Source organism: Stegodyphus dumicola, chromosome 5 (genome assembly GCF_044657685.1).
Source record: "Stegodyphus dumicola isolate Sdum_Otavi_A_Nest chromosome 5, ASM4465768v1".
Lineage (NCBI taxonomy): Eukaryota > Metazoa > Arthropoda > Arachnida > Araneae > Eresidae > Stegodyphus > Stegodyphus dumicola.
In genome coordinates, this window is record NC_140772.1 from 157,765,728 (window position 1) to 157,788,330 (window position 22,603).

Genomic DNA, 22,603 nt, shown 5'->3' on the forward strand with positions numbered 1-22,603 from the left:
GGTCTCATAATCTTTTGTTGAAGGTATTCGTGGTTCATTTTGGTTTACTGTTACAACTTCGCTAAATCGAGACGAGCAGATGAATAAAACAGAATCAAAGTTCTTACCTTAATAAAGTGTAATCCAAGCTGCCGATGTAAGGAACACGATCATCATATTAGCAAACACAAAATAACATATTTATTAGGTATATGAAGAAAAAAAAAATATAGCGATGGTTACAAGCGTTGTTTACTGTCCATTGCATAACGCGAGAAGTGAGTCATACAAGGAGAGAATGTTTCTCCTTCTTTTTTTTTTGGATCAAGTCCATTCACAGTTAGCGGGGGTGAGGGGGGAATTAACGTCGGAGTGTACAGCTTCATCGCTGTCATTATGAATTGCTCCACATTACTAATATGTAAAGGATATATAAAGCGAAAGTATGTTTCTAAGTCCAATAAACAAAAAGTGGAATTGCTGCAAAAAATGGATAAAGGCATATGCTTTGTTTATCTAAACTTAAACGTTTTTTTTATCTAAACTTTGTTTATCTTTAACGCCGCAGTGCGCAATGAATTGGAAGTTGATCTATCAGCACTATCCTTATCTTCAGGGTAGATATTTTTATTTTATTTGGCTTATAATTCCTTACTAAATGTAGTATTTTATCTCGATGTACTCCGTCTTTGATATGATTGAAATCAAATTCCTCGTCATTATAATTCGCTTCCGATAGCGAAGAAAGTGACAGAGGTTATTGAAAACGAAAAAATTTCGATTGACAAATTAGTCGGTATTCTCGACACAGCAATTATAGGACTTGAACAGTGGAACTTTGCAACTGAACAAGAAATTACGTCTGTTTATAGAATTAAAGAGAATGTATTATCACATAAAAAATGAAGCAACTTAAACAACTTACATTGAAAGAAATGTTTAATTAAGTAAACAAATAAATATTAAGCTTTTTTTTTTTTTTGTGTGTAAATTTTGATACTCTTTAGATCATAATTGTTTTTTATTTCATAAATTACAGTTTCATATTTTTAATTTTATAATTTCTGCATTCCATCTTACCAGATTTAAACTGATGATCTATAATCCGGAAAAATCGATAATCCGGAGTCGCAGAAGTCCGGACGAGTCCGGATTAACGACTTTTGACTGTAGTATAATAATAATGATGATGAGATTTTTTTATAAAAATTTATTAGTTATTTCCATTTACTTCTTACTGGAAAAGTTTGCTTGGTATATGTCCAGTTTGGTATAAGTTAAGGATCTGACATGAATAACTGACATATGCTGAGATATCATACTTTCTATTCATAGTTCACTATTTTAATTTCATCTTATTTCTTTATCATAATAGTTTTTTATTACAATTCTACAAGCCATATATATGCAGGAAAGTGTTTCCATCAACTGAACAATGTACATAAAAAGTACAACTTTTAAATACTTTTCACCTAGCAATGAAGACGTGCTTTTGTTCTTGAAACATTTATATAGATCACTCATACCTTACTAATAGACTACGCAAATACAGCAGTTAAGCCCATAGGCCTGTCTAATTTTAAGTAATTTATTATTATTTCCAGTCAAGTAGGTAAGATTTTTTAAGTAAGATTCATTATTATTTCTAGTCAGTTTTGTCTGAATATCAAATATAGACTTATTTTTTAGTTTCATAAACTTTGATAAAACATTCATCAAAATATTTTCAGAAAAATCTAATACATAATAGCTTTTATTAATATTTTTATTGTTTGTTAAAAAATTCATTTTATCAAAATAAATCTACCTTCTCTAAAAACATAAATTTTGAATTATTGATCAGATTTCCTTATGGTGCATCAAATACCTTATTATATCATTATCACTACTAATTTATAGTCATAAGTCCTTTATTCAAAATATATAGCACTGAGCAATATAGCACTGAGCAAAATATATAGCTCAAGGACATTCACTAAACATATGTGCATGTTTATATATATATATAAAGAGAGATAGACATATGCATGGGTTTGCATATACTCACATGCACACAAACCGCACATATAAAGAAAGAGCCAGTAAATAGACAAATATTGCATATAAGTATGTATATTAAATTACCTGAGCAATGTACTGATCAACAAATGATATGAGTTCAAAGCCTTCAGAATTTAAGCTAACATAACCTTGCTTTATAACAGCATTCAATGAAATTTGCTGCACAACTAGAAGATCTCCAAGCCACAATTCCACATTACCTTCAGCCATTACTGGTCTCTCAAGCTGAAGATGAAAATTTTAAATAAAGCATTTTAAAATACTGTTAAAAAAACAAGAATCTCATGCTGTTTTTATTCATTTTAATGCAATATGTTTAAGCAAATGATAATAATAGGTAAGGTAATGCCCATAAACTTGACGAGAAAAATGGTTATTATCGAATTTAAGGGAACCCATCAGTGGCTGAACAATAAAGATGCTAAATACTGCTAGTTTGGGTCCAGGGTTCTAATACCAACAAACGGGCTGGCTACAATGGTGTTTTCATGGTTTACGCCATGTGTTATGTGTATATGAACCAGTTTCCCTAACAAAGTCCTCCCCTTAGGCGGAGAGCCCTCAAGTATTTTGCCATAATCAAATAAGCTAAACAAATTTTAAGGAAATTTAAATATATATATACATTGGCTACCATTTCCAATAATCATAATTAATATTATCAGTTGAAAAATTCTAAAAAACTAGCAAAATCTCAAAGTATATACAGATAAACTACAAAAAAAAAAAAATATTAGGTCATAATCAATAATATTTCTGTACTTCCAATGTTATGGCCTTTCAAATAAAAAATGACAAAAAATATTATACCATTTTGCCAAACAAAGTTATTTTTTTTATTAAATATGCATCTTTAATTAGATGTGCAACCTATGAACATTTAAGTACAATTAACTAATGAATGAAAGTTTATTACTAATATGAATTTTGACATATTACAAATATATGTAACATACTAATCAGAAGTTAGACCATCCATCCAATAAATAGCAGAGCGCATAAGGAGGAAACAAATTTTTTTGAACAAGGAAAAAGGAATAGTGGTGTTCTCATTAGGTAAAAAACAGATAAAATTGCAAGATAAAATTTTTGGTTTAGTTTGCTACTCATTTTTTCATATGTAAATTTACTAGATTATAAATCTACAACTTAAAGAGGATCCAAGACACTATAACTAGTGCAGTATTAAATCCAAAAGCCAGAAACCCAATATTCATACCAACAGTTCCCTGCCCCAAATAAATAAAGAAATAAAATAAAATAATTCCTGCCTTTCCTTACAAAGTCTAAGAACAGATAACATAATGCTACAAAAATGCTGTAAATGTGATTTTTCTCTCCACTAACTGAGATTCCTGCATCAAACACCTGCTAGCAAAGGAAGTGGCACCGTGGTCAATGACAATACATTGATTGATGTTATATCAATATTGGGAAGGATCACTTTTATGACCGTTGAATGGCTGTAGGTGTTAGCATTAGACAAAGTCACTTATTCAGGCTCTTGTCTATGCCCTAATCATTTCTGAAGCAAAGTCGTCATGACATATAAAGTTAGAAGAAGAGAAACAAATGCTATTGAGGCAGAGTAGTTTTAAGTTTCACATGTATTTCATTATAATGAATAAACTACTGGTTATTCGCACCTGCCTAGCATTTTGAAAAATTTGAAATTTATTCATATGCATCTGACTTTCAAATCCTTAGGCATAGGTAATTATAGGTCTTAACATGGTCTTATAAATAAGTAACTTATTGCCTATAGATAAAACGAAGTACCAGAAAATTAAGTAGGTTAGTGTATGTTTAGAAAAATGGAAATTACAAGTTATGTGTGCAGTATAAGGCTTCCATGTCAATTTTTGGTCAAGAATAACACCAAAGTATTAGATGTGCTTGGCCGACAGAATGATAATATCATACATTTTGATGGCCTGTTCAACCTTCTTTCTACTTGGTTAGCATTTTTCTGTCTGACCTTAATCACAGTGAAGCCCTGATGTTGCCAGACTTATATGTCATCTTACTAGATTTGAAATGATGACCTAAAAGCAGTAAAGTTCTCAAATATGGATACACTGAAATCCCAATGATTCTGAATCTCAGATTTTATACTACATATCTTATCTAAAGTTTAAACTAATTGGCAAAACAACAACCTAAGTTATATGTAAGATATGAATTTTAAAATATACAGACACTACTTTTTTAAAGCTTTCACAATAAAAAAATTGTTAATGAAATTGCTTACAGGAATTTCATCTCCTTCTTTGGAAATCACTGCAGTAATCTTGTTGTATTCATCTGGGTCAAATCTTACTTCATTAACATTTTCAAAAACTCCAAGTAAGTGAGCTTGAATTGTGTGAGAGTCACTAGCTTGTCCCAGGATTTCCAGTAGAGCTGGATCAGAAATGAAGAAAAATCGAGGGAAAATTCTTCTTTTGCTTTCCAGATAACTATAAGGGTAAGAGTAATTAATTAGTTTTATATAATTAATATTAAAATAAAGATAAAATAACAAAATGTTTTAAAACAGAATTTGAATGAATTCAATATTTTGATAAGCAGTAAAAAAATATATGAAATTTTCTAAAAACTAAAAAATGTAATATTCACCCCACTAAAGATTTCTGACAAGCTTCCAGTTCTTCCAGTAAATGAGGTAGCTCTTTGCTCATTGTATCATCTTCGGAACAACATTTTATTACATTGACTTTTTCATGAGCTCTTTTCATTAAATTTACCCAAGTTAAATCTATAACAGCAAAACGCTCAGCTTCCTAAGAAAATCATAATTTAGTAGAGTTAACAGATGCAAGACTTGCATGTTAACTTTGTGAAAAATCTTCTTCTAACTTTATATGTTAAATAAAATGAATAATACAATTTTTGGTGGAATGTATATTAGTTCATTTTATCAAGGGTAAAAATTAAAATTTTTTGTCAAAGTGTTATTTTAAATGATATTCAAAAATTTTTTCAGTTGAAAAGGAATCTCAATAGCTAGAAAATAAGGTTAGGTTAATTGATTACAGAAAAGCAACTTTTAGGCTATAGGCTTATTTCAGGCCTATAGATGTTTTCATTAAGGCATTTTAAAGGAAACTGGCTCATATCTACGTTATACATGGGGAAAACAATGAAAAGTTCCATGCAGCCAGCCCATTTGCCAAGATTTGATTCCGGATCAAACTACTAGTGTTCGATGACCTTTAATACTTGGCTTTTGATAGGACACAGGTAGAAAGAAAAGCTTAGTATAACCAAATTTGTCATAAAGAAAAAATGTTTATAATAGCAAGAAATTTCAACTATAAGCAAGAAATTTAATTCAAGCTTACCCCATAATTTCATACCATCATACACAATTATCAAAGACAAATTATTAACAATATTTTAATAATATTAATTAGTAGTGAAAGAATATGTGAAATCTAAAAATACCTAATAATATTATCTGAATAAAAAGATGATAAATGGAAAAAAGCTGTGAATGACCAGCCAATAATATGACATGTTTTATCATAATTTTTGAGAAGAAGGATTTCAAATTTTAAAAACTACTATTAAATATCAAAAACTGAATTTTTTAATATTTAATAACTATAATAATTGATAATAATATATAATTTAAAAACTATAATAACATAGTTTTATATTAAAAACATATAAATGAGTTAAGAAGAAGCATGTCAATAAAATGCAAATCTTAATTTTAAAAGTAATAAATTCAGTTATGTTTCTAAGAGAAAAATATATTAAAAAAAGGGGAAAGAATAAGCAAATACTGCTAGTATTACATGCAAGATTGTATTCATATGCAGAGATCTTAATTTTTTTATCATATATGTTAGTGCCCACAATTTTACACAAGCTCTTAAAAAAGGAGTTTGAACAAAGGAATTTTAAAGACTTTCAGTTTTTAGAACATTTTTGACCAACAACTTCTCAATGTTAGAGCTCATTTCTCAAAAATTCAACTTACCTAAGTATTTAAGGAAATATATTGAGTGTTAGGAGAAATGAATCAGATGAATATTCATAAATAATATAAACGACATATGTTTTGTCAACTTATTTTTAAAAAACACATGAAGAAGCCTGAAAATCCTTATCCAAGTAGTAATTAGGGCCATTCCTAGGCCATTGGCTGCTCGCATACTTTAATAAGATTGCCGCCCCCAAATTTAAAAAAAATGCTCAATTATATATTTTTTCATATTCACTAAGTACTTACATATGACAAGTACTTACACTAAATTAAAAATATTTAGCCATGGTACCATGAGAGCCCGGCCGCCCCTGATTTTTGCCACCTACGTGCTTTTACGTGTTGCACCCCTGCTAGAAACGGCCCTGGTAGTAGCGTAAAGCCTCTTCAGTTATTAACAATGCTTCGATGTAGATTAATTCATTTTGAAATTCGTACATATCAATGCTTATTTCAAAATTATTATTAGACTTAAGTTAAAAACAGCACTTACATTTTCCTTACTAATGCAGAAAAAGTAAACAATACCCTCATACATATTAAAAAGAGCTATCAATCCAGATGATGACAGTCTTAGCTTTCCAGAAAATATGATGCCATATACAAGAAATTTTCAACAGAAAAGTATTGCATCTGTTCCATAATTTATATACCCTGTTTAAACTCTATGCATAATATGAAGTTTAATTATGCAGAAAGCTCTAATAAATCATTTTTATGCTTTCTTTGAGAAGGCTTTAACTGAAAAACTATGCAATGAAATTCATAATAGTGTAAAAATAGCTGAAATCATTTTGGAGGCAATTTCTACCGCTAACACTGAAGCTGAGGAAACTTTCAACTCAGTAAAATTTATTTCCATAACAAGAACTTTTTCAGTTAAAAAACATATTGCAAATTTACTGGCAGTTCTCTTTAAATAGAAGTCCTTTAACAGAGACTTTAACCTCAAACCTTATGTAAAAATATTTTTGAAAAATCACCCAGCCTTGGAACCTCCTAGAATATCAATTGATGTGAAAGAAGAAAATAATATTAAGCAGCTTTTAACATAAACTGTGTAGCACAGTTAAACTTTATGGAATTTCTTTGTTACTTTGTGATTTTTTTAATTAAAAAATTCTTTTTTCTTATGCACAATTATCTGTATTTCATGTTTTTGTAAAAAGTAAAACATTTCATTAAACTTTGAATTTTTGTTTCAATAAGATAAAGTGTGAGCACTTTATTAAATTTTTCATAGCTCATAGCTATTAATAACTAATAATTATAAATAGCTAATAACATAATTTCATAGCTTATAATAACTATAAATAAATGCTATGAAACATAAATATAGGTGTAAATGATAAATATAGGTATCATTAGGTGAGGTTAGATTATTTGATCATATAGAAGCACACAAAGGCTATCTAAGAAAAGCGATACCATCATAGAGGAATTTCAAAAGGGAACTCGCTTTCATTTATGTTACACCTGGAAAAAACCATAAAAATTATGAAAACCGATTATGCAGCCTGCCCAATTGCTTATGTTAGAACTTAGATCATACTATCCAGTGTTCAGCAGCCTTTACTTTTCATCTGGTAAGGTAAACATATATTAAAAGTATTTGAAGACAGATCTTATATGGTCATAATTTAGATTCTTTTGTATTTTTATTAAAATGTAGCAAATATTATATAATTTACCTTAGGCAATTGCTTTGATATATCACCACCAACAAATACAGCTTCTAAATATACCCAAAGGTTCTGAACTAAAATCCAGCTTTCAATGACTTCTGTTGCAGTAGTCAAATATTGTAGCCACTTCAAAATAATATCTTTCATAGCAGCTGAATACCTAAATAATTACAGTTTAAAATATAAAAGTCAGGATAAAAGCATAACTTAACAAAATTCAAGATTTCTATGATCAATTAAAATTAGTTTAACATTCTTTAGCATTTATCATGGTTAAACCCAGTTTTATAAAATTGCTCTAGATTAATCGAAACTTAATTTCTTACTTTCTTTACATCATTTTAAACACACGAAAGTTATAATTATTATCACAGTAAATTGTATAATTCTAGCATAATCAACTCTATCACAAAAGCCTTACAAGTTGTTCACAGATGTTAAATTAATATCAGTTTAGAAAAAGGTTTCCGATGTTAAGAGATTAAAGGATAATCATTTCTATTCAGATTATTGAAAAATATATTGAACACAAAAAATTTTCAAAATGGAGATATTCACAGAATTGTATAGAATTTGTGTTCAAGGAAACACTAGCACGTTTCCGTATTGGTACGTAGCCAAAATGTAATATTATTTGCATTTTGCAAAATTTTTTTCGGCATACCAAATACAGGAAAATTATAATTTAAAGATAATAGTGAAACATAAAACAATATTATTCACTGGCATTTAACAGGTCTTTTAACATTTTCAGAATTCTAATTCAACATTTATATAGTTTTTTAAATCAAGTTTTTCAATATCAAGAGTACTCTCAAATGTTAAGAATCTTAAGCTTCCATGCCCTCTTGGTCCCTTTTTATGCAATTTATAAAGCATAATGCATAATTTAAGTACCATAACTAAGAATAGATAAGAATGATTAAACTGATTTTTATGTTATAATGTAACACAATAAAAAGATTCACTTCTAAAGTGAATTTACAATACCTGTTGCTAAGCAATGAACCAAGAGTCATTAAACCATCTTCAAGTTTTACAATAGTTTCAGAAGCTTCAGCACCTTTAAGTAGCAGTTCTCCACGGTTTTTGAAACTGGTAAAATACAAATTCTCCAGTGCCCATTCATCAATAATTTGATTAAGTTTAGCTTCAATCTCTCTTTCTTTTTCTGCAGCAATACATACATCCTACAAACAAAACCTCTTACAATATTCAGAAATTTTAAATAAAGCAAGGGTGGGATAAAACAAATACAGCTAAAAAATAAAACGAGATATATAATAATAATGGCGGAAAAGGCTATTTATCTTTTCTAACAATTTTTATGTAATAATCTTTAAATTCTCTCATTTATGTAACACATAAAAATGAGATCCCTTTTATAGAACATGTATATATATATATATATATATATATATATATATATATATATATGGGTGTGTGTGAGTGTGTGTAATTATGAATTATAATATATATGTGTAATTATGAATTAATGCATGTATTGAAAAACTGAAGAACTCATAACGCACATATACAGGGTGTCCTGTAAAAACTTAGCACACATAAGAGAGAGCACATCACATAAGAATAAAGAATTGTATAGGAACCCATGCTCAGAAGTGTCAGGGGTAAGTGGTAGCAGAGGTAGAAGATGGGAAAGGAAGAAAGAGAGTGATTAATTTGAAACATTTATTGGATATGGATACAGATGATGTACAACAGCTTGAATGTTGCAGCAGATGTTCGAAGTTTGCACCATCAGACGCTAAACATGCCTAACACCGGCAGACCATTGATTGCTGGACATGTTCAAACACACCAGCAGTTTTTTTGACTGTCGCAGCTGTGCAGGTGAGTCTTGCTACGAGATCCATTTCAGGCACAACAGGATCATGATACAAGACACTTTTAATGGCTCTCTAGAAAAAGAAATCAAGGTTCAACAAATCCGGTGAGCATGGGGGCCAGGGAACCGGTCCACCACGCTCAATCCATTGATGCGAGAATGATCTGTTCAAATGGCTATGAACATCCAGTCCAAAATGAGCCAGGCGCCCCATAAAATTGGAACCACATGTTCCCCAGCTCTCGTTTCGTATAGCATTCCATGCTCTTCGTATGGTGCATACCGCACGAATGAAGCAATCCTCACTTTCTACTAGCACTCTTTTGTACAACAACCCCTGGCGGCATACAGTGACATTTCTGGGCATGGGTTCCTATGATGTGGCCTACCTCCCCCAGATGTTTGTCACAACATTTATGGGACACCTTGCATATGGGAAAAAGCTCAGCCCCTGACAAATAAGAATTGTTTGAAGGAAATGCTCAATATGCAGTATCAAAGTACAACATAAGCATTGCTTTGGAAGCTTAGTTGATAGATTTTATTGCAGATTCCCATTTTTATGTTTATACATCAAATTGTATTTGATGAATACATTAATTTACAAATGAATTAACATCATTTACATAGATTATAATATATTGTGTCAAATAGCAAACATGAATGATTTCAACATAGAATAGACTGATTTCAAGAAAAGGTATGCACGTCTAAAGTTAATAGTATTTTATGCATATATGTTTATACACATCTAAAGTTAACAGTGTTTTATGCATATATGTTTATGCACATCTAAAGTTAATAGTATTTTATGCATATATGTGCATTATTAACTTTAGACTACTATTAACTATTAACTTTAGACGTGCATACCTTTAGCATACCATACCATTACTGAAATTTTTATTTAAGAGGGACAAATAAAACATTAGAACTGCTTGCTCCATTTAGATTTCAAATACACATAACTTGGCTAATATTATATAAGTTTATTCTTAGCACACACATAGCCTATTCTCATTTATGTAAAATTCTAAATGTTTCAATGCATTCAAGAGTTTGATTATAAAAAAAAAAAAACTTAAAAAGTATTATTTTGAAGCAAATAATGATGCACTTTGAATGCAGAACCTAAATATTATGAATCATAAATTTAAATTCTCACATATTTTTACATTGATTCCATATATTTAAATACATAACTGCTTAATTTACTATTTACCTCTACATCATCTTTGAATTCTAGTAATGGAGCCTCCATTACAGTACCAAGAGTCCATTTTGACTGATCTTCATCAAATTTGTGACTGCAGATTTTTTCAATTCTATGCCAATGGTTCATTGTCATAGCATCATTTCTCAATCTTGTTAAAAGTGGACATGTTTCCTTGAAGTCTTCAATTCTTTGCTTTAAATCATTAAAATAACTCCACTCTTTACATCCTTTAGGGAGTCTCATGCATCTGATAACATTGAAAAGGAAAAATAAGTAATACATTAAAAGTACCCATTATTTATAAGTATAAAAAAGGCTTGAATAAGCTAAAAACTCTTTTGAGAAAGTGAAGAAAAACTAAAATGCATATTATGAATTTAAAAATAAGTAAGGAAATAAAAATTCAAATGTACTTTGAGATGTTATTATAGAACACAATATAATGTCTTATTTTCATGTTCCCCCCCAATGGTTTATGTCCATTGGTTTGCCTTTTAATAACTCAAAACATTTTAAATTATTTTCTCTGAATTCATACTTTGCTTTCATCTAAATTAAATTCAGAAATTTCTAAAGAAATATTACCAATATAACTTTACAAAGATATCATTACTAACTTGGTTTGATAATCTGTTAGTTCATCTGTCATTACTTGCACATCAACATCTTCCCATTTATAAACAAAGTAACCTTTTATTTTTCTCATAACTATGTTAAATAATGCAAATAACTTTTGCAATAGAACCATATCTCTCTTTGTTTGTGCAAGAGTTGGGTACTCAGACACTGGAAGAGCAAACAGTTCTTCACCATCTTTGTAGCTTTCATATCTGTTGTATAATTTATCAAATCGATCCTTTGGGAAATATAAAAATAAATAAATAAATGCAAAGACATATTATAAACATTCTTACAGAATACAGAAAAAAAAGTTATTTTTAACTGAAAGAAAAAGTTCCAAAATGGGTTTATCGAAAAACTTAAATTATGAAATGAAAATTTGGAAAAATAAATGCATTCAACCTTGCACTTTCATTGACTGTTTACATTCTCTCATTGATACCTTATAGAAGGATCTAGAACCTTATCTCTGCATATTTCAGCATCTATAATTGAACTGGTAAAAATGTGAAGGTCAATGCAGTCATTCAAGAGAATATAAGCTCACAACATGATTAAACCACCATTGTACCAATGCCTTTCATGCATGTTTTCAGCCTTATTACATGATGTCACATTGATTTTGCTCCATCCAAATTGTAACATACTTGGAATAACTCAAACAATGAAGAAACTCGTCAGTAAAGACAACTGGGCTCCAGTCTATCATTCTCCAATCACAATGATCACTGTACCACTGCAACTGGATGCATTTCATAACCTATATTAGTAGGACAAAAATCCTAGATTTCCTTGCACACAGTTCATGCAGCCATACTTAAGTATATATCTGAGTAGTTGAATTCCTGAAATTGCACTTAACTCCTTTGCAATTTGGGACGACATTGCTTTGACCATTTCTTTTAGCAATTATTGCCAAATAACAGTCGTGAGAATCTGTTGTAGCACAATTTCAACTTTAAACTAGTTGTATACATACATTACAAGTACCTTACCTCTAAACTGCTTCTAGATTGAAATGATGTATTTGGCTACTTTTAAGTTTTCATAGACTTGTGTCCATGTCTGTCCTGCTGCTGCCCTGGTTGGGATAGTGGTTAGCAACACTGGCTATCATATCATTGGTCAGAGGTTCAAATCCTGGAGAAGGCATGGATGTCTACTAGTGTCTGTGCAGCATGAAGGCACTTAAAATATTGGCAAGCCAATAATCTTCTCGAGTGGTTTGGTGAAGGGAAGTAGGATGAAAGAATGTCATAATTGTCTCCTATAGTGTTCTCCCTCTCTGAAATCAGAACTTGAAGCATGGCCCTTTTTCCACATGTGCCGAGAGAATAGGGGCAAAAAATGTTCATATTTCTATGTAGTGAAAATGAATTTCATTAAACTATGTAATAACACTGAGTTACTAACCAACCACTTTTGATATTGCATGACGTTTGAATGATATACAGATTAACATCAGAAAAATAAAGTTAATATATAAAATAAATTCTTTAAAAGTTCAAGCATTAAATTTTACACTTTATAACCAAATTAAGCCTTTTTTATAAAAAAAAAAAAACTTTGTAATATATAAATCAACTTACAGAAAAGGCATCAACTCTTTTACTAGCTTCTTCAGGTGTTATTCCTGCTATTATTGGTCCTTCCTAAATATAGTGACATTTAACATATATACACTTATACGACTTTATAGACTTATACAGCTGTATACACAGAGACACAATATGAAATAAGAAAATGGTGTGGAAACAATTATTCTTTAACAAGCTAGGGAATATATGCTGTTAAACACATCCTTTGCAATTACATTTATGATACAAATGTTCATAAAAATTATCTATTAGATATTTCATAAATTACAGCAAATAATTGTACTATAAACTATACAAATTGGATATAACACTTAATAAATAAATGTAAAATTATGGAATATATTTATTAGTTTTGAACAGCTGCTTAAGAAACTATAGTTACAACTCAAAAGACATATTAAATGTTTTGTGGAGCATCAAGATTTATAACTAGTGTAATGTAGAGGCCAAAACCGCTACACAAACCCCTGTCATAAATAGGGGGTTGAAATGAATTTTTAACTCAAGTTCTAACAATAACATGAATTTTAATAAAATAAAAACATTAACAGTTGTGGCTCATTGATGATGTGGGAGTTGGATACTGGGCCAAAATGCCCATAGCTCCAGCAGGAAAGTCCTGGCTCTTCTCAGGGGAAAAAAAAAAAAAAAAAAAAAAAAAAAAACCTTCTTTTCTCACTGCTCAAAAAACCCTACTAGCTCATGGTGTTGTTACCTCTGCTGAACTCAGAAGGGGGGATTCCTGATCCTGATCCTGATCCGTGTCCATATTCTAACCCCGACGAAAAGATTTCTTTTATCTCTTTAACCGAAGTGACCTTCGAAGCTGCAACCAGAAGATCTTTGCTGGTAATGTCATTCGTTTTGAAAATCATGAACCAAAAATGCTAAATTTTAAGCAAACCCTTCTAAAGTAAACGATCTTATTTTAATCCTAAATATTTCCCACTATTAAATAAGGGGAAAAATAGATTTTATATCAATATAATGTTAATTAAATATTTGTATTCATTCTAAAAAGTCTCACATAAAAAATTTGTAAAAATGTGCTATATAAACTCAGACGCAATACCCACAACATTAACTTTATACAAAAATGAATAAAAGAAAAGTTCTTTTAAGAGAAAAGCTAGAGTAATATATTTATATAATATAATCCATAACTATGAGACTAAGTGTAGAACACAAAAATAATTACTTTTTGGTAATCGTTATCAAATTCCTCCACATCAGTTTTAAAGACTCTGATAAATTCTTTGAGTTCAGTTAGGTATTCATACTGATTTTCAGCAAGTTTATCAACAACTTTCCCCTTTAAAACAATTAATTTATTTGACATTAACAGACTCATTTTATAATATAAATATCAGTATAAAACATTTAAAATTCATCTTTTAATTATCAAACTCTTAGAATTTGAAGAAACAATAAATATATATACATACAGCTTTGCGCTGTAAATCCATGAAAGATTTTTGCAAAGTCTTCACTTTTTCTACTTCATACTGATCAACAGGAAAATTAAATTTAAACAACAGATCATAAGCATCCTAAAATGAAACTTCTTTTTCAATTTTCATTACTTACAAGAATGTATTTATTATTTATAATACATTTTAATACATAAAAACAGAAATTTATCAAAAGATTAACACACAAAGGATTATTCTAAAGTTTCTGTGACTTTTAATACTTTCTTCCTAAATTAAATTTTCAGTAACAGGCAGTATAGAAATACAGATTCAGCACAAAGTTGTTATATTTTTGAAGTAAAGAAAAATATGCAAATGTAAATACAAACACACACACACACACACAGAAAAAAAAAAAAAAAAAAAGAAACTGAAAACTGGAAGTAGGCCTTAAATATCTGGGTACATTTCAATCATAAAAAATAGCATTTTGTGCACAATACTACACAATTAATCTAAACTTTTAAACAAAACTATTAGGTCATCCAAAAATTATACAAATTAAAAAAAACCAAAGTGCATTCCACTCTAATGTTTTTGTACCATATCATACAACAACTTGATAATTAAAAAGAGAAAGCTTAAGTTTTAATCTTAAAAGTTTGTTTCAATCTTAAGAGTAAAGCAGAATATTTCTGCTCATATTGTGTTATTCTTGTATGCTCTGAAATATTATTTTGGTTCCAATGCAGTACTAAAAATGGATAATAAAAAAGTTTACTTTCATCACATCATGTTCTTTTATTTCAAAAAAGGAAAAAATTATAGTCAAATAATATGTAAAATTTGTACAATATATATACAGTCAAAAGTCGTTAATTCGGACCTCAAAGCTACAAACTTTCTGTGCATGCGTCGCGTTCACGCATGCGCACAGGCGTTTACGAGTGCGCGTAAGACCTTTACGGCTGCGAATATGTTTTTGCGCATGCGTGTAACGGACGGTATAATCTAAGCAAAAATTATTTAATTCAGTTAATGTTGCAGATTGCATTGTTCCTTAATCTTCGAATTGGATCCGGCTTATTATTTTTTGCAGACTGTTAGAGCAATTTCATAAAAGTAAGCTTGAACTTTCAATTATGTCAAATAGAATTTCCGATATACATTTACTAATATGTAATTTGTATCTACAAAGCGAAAGTATGTTTTGAAATCCGAAATCTGTTTATCAATTTCACGCAGCGGATTGGAAGTTGATCTGTCAGCACTATCCTTATCTTCAGGGCAGATGTTTATATTTTATTTGGCTTATAATTCCTTACTAAGTATATTTCATCTCGATGTACTCTGTCTTTGATATGATTTAAATCAAGTTCCTCATCATTATAATTCGCTTCTGATAGTGAAGAAAGTGACCCACAGGTTATTGAAAACGAAAACATTTTAGTCGGTATTCTCAACACAGCAAGTATAGGACTTGAACAGCGGAACTTTGTAACTAAACAAGAAATTATGTCTGTTTAATAGAATTAAAGAGAAAGTATTATCACATGAAACGAAGCAACTTACATTGAAAGGAATGTTTGATAAAGTAAACAAGTAAATATAAGCTTTTTTTTTTTTTTGTAAATTTTCATACCCTTTAGATCATAATTGTTTTTTGTTTCATAAATTACGGTTTCATATTTTTAATTTTGTAATTTCTGCATGCCATCTTACCAGATTTAAACTGATGATCTATAATCCGGAATCGCCAAAGTCCCGACGAGTCCGGATTAACGACTTTTGACTGTATAATGTGCTATTTTTGATGGCACATTTCAAAGGTGGTTTGAAAGGCTTTAGCACAAAAATATTGGATACACATACAAGTACAGTCTCATGACATACTATGGAGTAATGTCATGAAAGGAAGATCACAGTATATCAAACAAACTTCAGTTACATCCAAAAATGGATATCATCCTAAGAAAGTGATGCTTTGTGCATGGTAGGACTCATAGCCAGTGCCAGAGCTGGTGCAACTGGTGTGGCCACAGCAGGTGGAAGAATTTTTAGAATTTACAGAAACACCAAACAGCAAAATTTTGGAACAATAAGCTTTTTTAAATTTAGGACAGGTACTGGACAGCTAGATTTATGTACAGCAAAATTTTTAGAATGTATGATTCATAGAGATTGCATCAAGTGTCTAGTGCTGGCCTTAGAAGAACTAGACTTGTAATATATTTGTAGTAATTTATTAAAAATTTTTACCACATAGCAAGACCATCTATTCAGAAAAATACTTATTTACAGATGGCATTTTCAAAAGAAGAAATCAGTGCTAAGCTATCAGAACTGAAGGTGTTTTGTTTCTCCATCGCAATGTTGGACCAACATTTCAATAAATGTTCAACACATACTCCCTGAGTAGGATAGGCATACTTTTTTCACTCCTTTACACACAACTAACCCTGTCTCATCAGATTTTCAGCTTAGGACACTTCAAAATCCTCGAATGAAGTTCATTTATTTGGAGCCTATCAAACGACAGCTTGATAATTTCTTTCCAAATAAGTTAAAGCCATCTTTGAGAGGGAATTTTCCAGCTGCTGGAAAGATGCCAAAAAAAATCATGAAAAAATTATGTTTATTATATTATTCAAACTTGCATGCTGTTCATAAAATTCACTATTAAAAAAAGGCACAGCTTTTCCACATGATGTATATGCATACATATAAAACTGGAAGCAAATACATGGAAATATATAACATGTAATTAGTAATACTATATAATTGGAAGCAAATGCAGAGAAGAAATATTTCGAAAGATAGATATCAAAATAAAAGCAACAATGATAGCATACTAATATTAAAATATTAAAAGAGATGTTATAGATTTACAGAAATATGCTCTTCTAATACATTTTTTAAATTTTTTGTCTAATATGTAATTTTTTCTTCTATGTTCTACTTTTATGTATAATTATGCATTCATTTTAAGATGCATTCATTTAGTTCATTTTAATAAAGAACTCGTAAAATCCGCCATTAATAACCTTCTTCTTGTAGGCCTTATATTTACGTTTAAAAGAATGCAAAGATTACCTATCATATACTCACGTTTGTGAAAATTGCAACACCAAGAAGGAATCGTCATAATTGAATGCAATTTAATACACAGTTGAGTGGTAGTGGTACAAATAAATGATTAAATGTTCAAAGCAAACAAACAAGAACAAGAGATCAGAATCAGTATTTTGTGTGGCCACCACGCGCCGCAATAAGTGCTGCTACACGACGTGGCATGGAGTCAAACAAAGTTTGAATGTCTGACTGAGGAAGAGCATTCCATATCGTTTGTACGAGTACCCAAAGTTCGTCTGCAGACGCAACAGGACGAGGATCACGAGCAAGACGCCGACCAATGACATCCCACACATGTTCAATTGGCGACATATCCGGGGAACACGCAGGCCAAGGAAGAAGCTGTACCTGCTGCGCTGCAAAGAAGGATTTAACAATCCGAGCAGTATGAGGGCGGGCATTGTCCTGTTGAAATACAGCGCCTGGCAAGCTTTGAAGAAAGGGAACAGCTTCGGGCTGTAGAACTTCACGGATATACCGGTTGCTGTTCAGATTGCCCACAATTCGTAGCAATTGAGATCGTCTATGATATGCTATGGCGCCCCAGACCATAACTCCGGGTGTTCGTCCACTGTGGCGTTCGATAATGCACTCCGGAAGGTGGCGTTCACCGGCATAGCGTCTGACCCGAATGCGGCCATCATGGTACCACAAATTAAAGCGGGATTGTTGAATCTTGAATTCCAAGCTTGATTTTTAGCGTTAAGATCACCCGCAATTAAAGTAGGAAAATTAGCAGCTGTGAGATTATTTAGATCATTATTGTTCTAAATAATCTCACAGCTGCTAATTTTCCTACTTTAATTGCGGGTGATCTTAACGCTAAAAATCAAGCTTGGAATTCAAGATTCAACAATACAAATGGAAATTTCTTGAACAACTACCTACTAAATCAAGATCTAAAAATTGTCGCACCTTTCACCCCCACTAGAATTCATCATGATGGCGCCGGAGACATCCTTGATGTTCTATTACTCAAAAATATCAATCAAACTCCTTCTCTGGAAGTCACTTATGACCTTAATTCTGACCACCTGCCAGTCACCTTTGACTTCTATGGATTCTATCACCCTTTGAAAAAACATCTTACCAAGACCAACTGGAATCTAGTCAATAATCTTCTGCAAAATTATACCTGCAATAATAGTTACCCCCATAGCTTTGCAATAGAGAACGAAATCCATAAATTTACTACTACCATTCAAAACGCTATTTCCACTGCTACTTACTCCATAAAAGAAAATAAATCTCAAACCCTTCCCACCCAGATTAAAAATACTATCAAGCTCAGAAACGCAGCCATTAAGACCTGGCATCAGTCTAGAAACCCAAATGATAAACGGCACCTCAATTACCTAAACCGAAAAATCAAGACTGAAATTCAAGAACACAGGAATCAACAATGGGACCACCTACTTGAAAATTTGGAGCCGAACCATGAAAATGTTTGGAGAATCGCGCGCTCCCTCAAAAATAATAACAGTTATACCCAGCACGCAATTGAACACTCTGGAACTAAATATTATTCGGACCAAGACATTGCTGACCTCATGGCAGAAGTACAAGAAAATATCTATAAACCCCTCCCGTCTAATAACTCGGAAACTGAAAACGAAGCTCAAGAAGCCTCAAAGGCACATACGCCTCAAAGGCACATACAGTTTACTTCTCCTAAAGAGGTGAAAAACATTATTAAAAACCTTAAGCCAAGAAAAGCGAAAGGTTACGACCAACTTAACAATAAAGCACTTAAAGCCCTGCCAAATAGATGCATTATCAATCTCTGCAATATTATCAATGGTTGTATTAGACAGTCATACTTCCCCCAACAATGGAAGCACTCTATCGTAATTTTTATTCCCAAACCGGGAAAAAACCCAAAAGATGTCAATAGCTATCGACCCATCAGTCTTTTGCCTGCTATGGGCAAAATTTATGAGAAAATCCTTAACAATAGACTCACAAACTTCCTAGAAAATAATGACATTATTGATAACTTACAATTTGGATTTAGAAAAGGTCATTCGACCACACATCAAGTCTTAAATCTTGTGGAAACAATAGCTCTTGCGTTTCAGAAAAAAAGTGCAGTTGCCGCATGCTACCTCGATTTTGAGAAAGCTTTTGATCGAGTGTGGCATGCTGGGCTAATTCTAAAACTCATAGATCTCGAAATTCCTAAAAATTTAATTAAAATTATCTTCTCTTTTCTACGTAACAGAACTTTCCAAGTCAGAATAGGTAATACCTTCTCCAAAAAGAAAAGGATGTTTTGTGGCGTCGCTCAAGGTAGTGTTTTGAGCCCAAAACTTTTTAATATTTATATTAACGATCTTCCTCAACCACTTAACTCCAAAGTACTCAAATATGCAGATGATGCTGTTGTTCTCTCTGAATCTATTCAACCTCAACTGGCCATTAACAACCTCCAAATGTATGTTAACAATATCGCACACTGGTGCACAATTTGGAAAATAAATCTCAACGCTCACAAATGCAATACTGTTCTCTATAGACGTTATAAAAAACTTCAGAATGTCAACACTGAAATTAAAATCAATAGCACTCTTATCCCACATAATGATGCTTACAAATATCTGGGTGTCTATATCGATAAACAGCTGAACTTCAAAACCCACCTTCAATACATTGCCAATAAAGGGAATTCTGCTTATATGGCTATTTATCCACTTATTGGACGTAACTCCAAACTTAACTTACATACAAAAAAGATTCTCTATACTTCTCTCATAAGACCGATCCTTACATATGCCGCCCCTGCTTGGGCTATAAAATAATGAATAAAATGAAATAAAATAATAAATATGAAAGGAATAAATGAAAGGAAAATAATAATAATAAAAATGAAAGGAAAAAGATTGGTATTTTACAAAATAAAATATTACGATCAATCACAAACGCTCCCTGGTTTATCAGGAATAAAGATATCCAGAAAGACCTCAAAATTCCTGATCTTATGGATCACATCCTCACCATATCTCACAATTTCTTTGAGAAAGCTAGGAATAGCGAGTACCAAGCAATCAAAAACATCATTGATTATGATCCAACTATTGAACATACGGTAAAAAGACCGCGCACAATACATCACAATCCTAGATGGTGATTGTAAATATGTAAATAGTGTAAATATCTTTTCCATTTATCCAAGATCTCATTTATTCAAGTTTATTTCTATTATTTTAATTTCCATTCAATTGAATCATTCATGTGACCACTCTGGTCAAATAGAACTTTGCGAACTAAGTTCTTCTCTGATTGGCTGACCCACATCACGTGGGTTTCACTTGTTGCTTAGAATTCTAAGTGCTCCTCTCTCATTCAGGGAGTGGATGCCGAGGTTGAAGGGTTGCTTTCCGATCTGACCGCCATGCCGCCTGACTGCATGAGAACTGAGACCACTGCCGTAATAATTGCTAATGCCAAATTGCTTATCACATGTACAGCTATAATCGCAGGATTATCTCCTATAAATTTTTCGCCTCTGTGCGGGTGCGTATGCACCACTATTCTCTCTAACCAACTGGCCGTATGGCATGATCAAAACCGATTGGATTAAGGCTCTTTGTAGCCAAGGCCAATTTGTAAAAGATACCGATTAGATTAGACAGTCCACACTGCAGCAGACGTCTACGAATTGATGAAGCACACAATGAAACACCTGTAGCTATTGACCACAGTGCTGCCAATTGTCTAGAGGAAGCTGTACGGTCCGTCCGCGCCATGCGGACCAGGTGTCTATCATCGCGAGCTGACGTCACATTTCGGGGTCCACTCCCGGATTTCCGAGTTGTCCGACACTCGTCCGTCCACTGCTTCCAAACGCGCATCACTGTGCTGCTGTTACGCTGCACACGAGAGGCTACTGCACGATACGACAATCCAGCTTCACGAAGGCCGATGATTCTCCCTCGTTCAAACTCTGTAAGTTGTTCAAATCTCGCTCTCTTTCGTCGACGAGGCATAAGTACAGATTGAGTTAACGTTTACCACTAGCAGATAACCACCGATAACCATACACGCCTCGCTACAGCCGTCTATTTATTCGGATCCATCAGCCGTTCAGAGGGCGCTGCTCAGCATACGCATGCGCTACGGATTTGCAATTCTAATCATTTGCATATCATGTGCTACTTTGCATTTCCTGAAAATTTCAGCTCACTCGCGTAAGTCCTTCATGGTGTTGCAATTTTCACAAACGTGAGTATAAATAAAACATGGTTTGCAAAATAAAAGACTGACAATAGCACCTTAATATAAGAAACTACTACAAAATTAGATTCAGTTAACAATTATTTAATATTCACTTAATAACTGAAATATGACCCACAACTTTAAGTATGAATAGATTCAAATTTAGTATATAGAAATTAAAATTAAAATCAGAGGATCTCTCCTCTCCCCAAAGAACAGTAATTTTAAAGCAAATGATCGATTAAATATTTTAGACAGATTTTTATAGCAGAAAACACATTTTGAAACTTTAATTCTACTTACACCAGGTAACTATCTTTAAATTTTCAAAAGATATGTGAATAATTTAAAAATACTTCTGATCTTAATGCTACAAATGTTAGCACAAAGATTCACTTTACATTCAGAAGGAAATCATTTTATTAAAATCATAAAACTTTTAATTATAACAACTTGGTAATTAAATACATATTCAATTACACTTACACTATTACATACATATGGTTAGGGGTAAACAGGAATAATACCAGATTAACCAATACATAAATAAGACAAATGCTAAGGGCCTGCAATTCAGAAAAGCATGGCTTCAGTATGGGGAAAAAATCCTCAATAAATTAAAAAAAAAAAAAAAAAAAAAAACTTTTCATAAACCTTTAATAATATAGAACATGTATGTCATAATGTTTAAATATAAATAAATATCATCATAATAATAGATAAAGTAATAAAATCAGATTCGTGCCACATACTGCATAAGCATACAGTGCATTAGTGTACACAAAATGTACATGCTTGATAACTCAATATACATACTGTGCATATAAATAGTCATTGTTTG

The 22,603-nt window shown here is 31.6% G+C and overlaps 1 protein-coding gene across 1 annotated transcript in view; it reads right to left on the bottom strand.

Annotated features, from left to right (window-relative positions):
- Positions 1–22,603, bottom strand: part of LOC118184242 (dynein axonemal heavy chain 8-like) — a 442,084-nt gene that overhangs the window by 212,176 nt on the left and 207,305 nt on the right. The window contains exons 28-37 of the mRNA XM_085817842.1: positions 14,449–14,553; positions 14,202–14,315; positions 12,995–13,057; positions 11,402–11,640; positions 10,791–11,031; positions 8,710–8,909; positions 7,726–7,879; positions 4,660–4,823; positions 4,292–4,499; positions 2,104–2,265 (exon numbers count right to left, since the gene is read on the bottom strand). Of these exons, the coding sequence (XP_085673968.1) occupies positions 2,104–2,265; positions 4,292–4,499; positions 4,660–4,823; positions 7,726–7,879; positions 8,710–8,909; positions 10,791–11,031; positions 11,402–11,640; positions 12,995–13,057; positions 14,202–14,315; positions 14,449–14,553 (1,650 nt within the window). The remainder of the gene's footprint in view (positions 1–2,103; positions 2,266–4,291; positions 4,500–4,659; positions 4,824–7,725; positions 7,880–8,709; positions 8,910–10,790; positions 11,032–11,401; positions 11,641–12,994; positions 13,058–14,201; positions 14,316–14,448; positions 14,554–22,603) is intronic.